The sequence below is a fragment of the Empidonax traillii genome, unplaced genomic scaffold, assembly GCF_003031625.1.
Source record: "Empidonax traillii isolate 1590-97213 ecotype Southwest subspecies unplaced genomic scaffold, ASM303162v1 scaffold3217:size14260, whole genome shotgun sequence".
Classification (NCBI taxonomy): Eukaryota; Metazoa; Chordata; class Aves; order Passeriformes; family Tyrannidae; genus Empidonax; species Empidonax traillii.
In genome coordinates, this window is record NW_020958410.1 from 1 (window position 1) to 2,287 (window position 2,287).

Sequence of the window (2,287 nt, forward strand, 5' to 3'; positions counted from 1 at the left end):
TTTGCCAATTTCCCCCCCTCACCTGGATTTGCTGTTTATTTACTTCATCCTCCACCGTCACTTTGTCCCCGGGGCAGAGGAGATCGAAGGTAAGATCCCCCCTCACCCCCGTCCACGTGTTCCCCCCACAAACAGGGGGGCCCAAACACCCCCCAACACCCCCCGAGTCCGTCCTGGGGGGGTGCCAATCCCGACCTTCCTCCTCTCCCTCAGCCTCCAACATCGACAACGTGGTGCTGGACGAGGATCGTTCTGGGGCGCGGCGGCTCCAGAACCTCTGGAGGTGACTTTGGACCCCTGCAGGAAGCCCCCCTAAGTCCCCATGACTTCAACCCAGCCCTATTTCCCTCTTTTTTTTCCCCTCTTTCTCCCTAACTTTCCGTGTTTTCCTCCCCCAGGGACCAGCGGGAGGAGGAGCTGGGTGAATATTACATGAAGAAATACGCCAAGTCCTCGGTGGGGGAAACGTGAGTGACCCCCCCCCCAGGATCCCTCTGGGACACCCCCCAGTTGTCGTGACAGGAAGGGGCTTCCTGACCCCCCCAGCCTCGATTTGCCTGAGTTGGGGGGGTTTTCCCCCATTTTTCAGGGTTTATGGAGGCTCGGACGAGCTGTCAGATGACATCACCCAACAGCAGCTGCTGCCCGGGGTCAAGTGAGTTTGGGGGTAGAAAGAGGGAAAATGGGTCTGGGAACTAGGGGAAATAGGAGGGAATTGGGTCAAATATTCCTTTAGCGAGAGTTAATTGGGGGGGAAGAGGGGGATCGGGTCATACTGAAGGTTTAATACTGGAGGGGAAAATAAAATAAATACAATCAGACCCCCCCTTAACGAGGTTTCATTGCTCTCTTTCAGGGACCCCAATCTCTGGACTGTCAAGTGCAAGGTGGGTGCTGAGCCCCCACCCCAAAACTCCCCCTTTTTGTGCCCCAAATCCCCCTTTTCTTCTGCCCCCACCCCAAACCCCTTTCCCCCCTAAACCCCCTGTTCCACCCCTTTACTCTCCCTTTCTCCTCCCAAATCCCCTGTCTGCCCCCCCAGATCGGGGAGGAACGAGCCACCGCCGTCGCCCTCATGCGCAAGTTCATCGCCTACCAGTACACCGAGACCGTGAGCACTGGGGGCACTGGGGGGCTCTCGGGGGGCTCTGGGGCTGGACTGGGAGCACTGGGAGGCTCTGAACTGACCCCCCCATGTGCCCCCCACTGCAGCCCCTGCAGATCAAGGCCGTGGTGGCCCCGGAGCACGTCAGGGGGTACCTGTGAGGGGGGGCACTGGGACAGTACTGGGGTGGTACTGGGGGTACTGGGCGCACCGGCAGTGACCCCTCGTGTCCCCCCCACTGCAGCCCCTGCAGATCAAGGCCGTGGTGGCCCCGGAGCACGTCAGGGGGTACCTGTACGTGGAGGCCTACAAGCAGACCCACGTCAAGCAGGCCATCGAGGGTGTGGGCAACCTGCGCCTGGGCTACTGGAACCAGCAGATGGTGCCCATCAAGGAGATGACCGATGTGCTCAAGGTGGTCAAGGAGGTCACCAACCTCAAACCCAAGGCCTGGGTCAGGCTCAAGAGGGGCATCTACAAGGACGACATCGCCCAGGTGAGGGAGGGGCACACCTGGGGGTTACCTGGAGCTCACCTATGGCTGGGGGAGGGGTTACCTGGGGCTCACCTGGGGCGTTCCTGCCCCCTCTCCCCCAGGTGGATTACGTGGAACCAAGCCAGAACCAGATCTCCCTCAAGATGATCCCCAGGATCGACTTCGACCGGATCAAAGCCCGGATGAGCCTGGTGGGTGAGGGAGGGGGACGCACCCCTGGGGCAGGGGAGGGGATCCCAGTGGTGTGAGTACATCCCAGATGTGTGGGTGGATCCTCGAGGGTGAGTGGATCCCTCTTCTCCCCCCCTGCAGAAGGACTGGTTCGCCAAACGCAAGAAGTTCAAGCGGCCGCCCCAGAGACTTTTCGACGCCGAGAAAATCCGGTACCACCCCCTGGGATCCTTCCTGGGACCCCCCCCCAGGGATCTACCCCCTGGGCTCACCTTGGGCTCACCTGGGGGTCCCACAGGTCCCTTGGGGGGGACGTGGCCTCCGACGGCGACTTCCTGATCTTCGAGGGCAACCGGTACAGCAGGAAGGGCTTCCTGTTCAAGAGCTTCGCCATGTCGGCCGTGGTGAGACCCAAAATCCTCCTTTCTGGACCCAAAATCCTCCTGTGGGAACCCCAAATCCGTGGCTTGGGCCAAAACCCCCAAGTCTGAGCGCAATTCCCCCCAAATTCCACC

General features: G+C 60.7%; 1 protein-coding gene across 1 annotated transcript in view; it reads left to right on the forward strand.

Moving 5' to 3' along the window:
• Window positions 1-77: 77 nt before the first annotated feature.
• Window positions 78-2,287, forward strand: part of SUPT5H (SPT5 homolog, DSIF elongation factor subunit) — a gene marked incomplete at its 5' end in the record, with an annotated part of 8,171 nt that continues 5,961 nt past the window's right edge. The window contains 10 exons of the mRNA XM_027910337.1: window positions 78-89; window positions 214-283; window positions 399-467; window positions 590-655; window positions 857-887; window positions 1,043-1,111; window positions 1,350-1,601; window positions 1,703-1,792; window positions 1,914-1,984; window positions 2,071-2,176. Of these exons, the coding sequence (XP_027766138.1) occupies window positions 78-89; window positions 214-283; window positions 399-467; window positions 590-655; window positions 857-887; window positions 1,043-1,111; window positions 1,350-1,601; window positions 1,703-1,792; window positions 1,914-1,984; window positions 2,071-2,176 (836 nt within the window). The remainder of the gene's footprint in view (window positions 90-213; window positions 284-398; window positions 468-589; window positions 656-856; window positions 888-1,042; window positions 1,112-1,349; window positions 1,602-1,702; window positions 1,793-1,913; window positions 1,985-2,070; window positions 2,177-2,287) is intronic.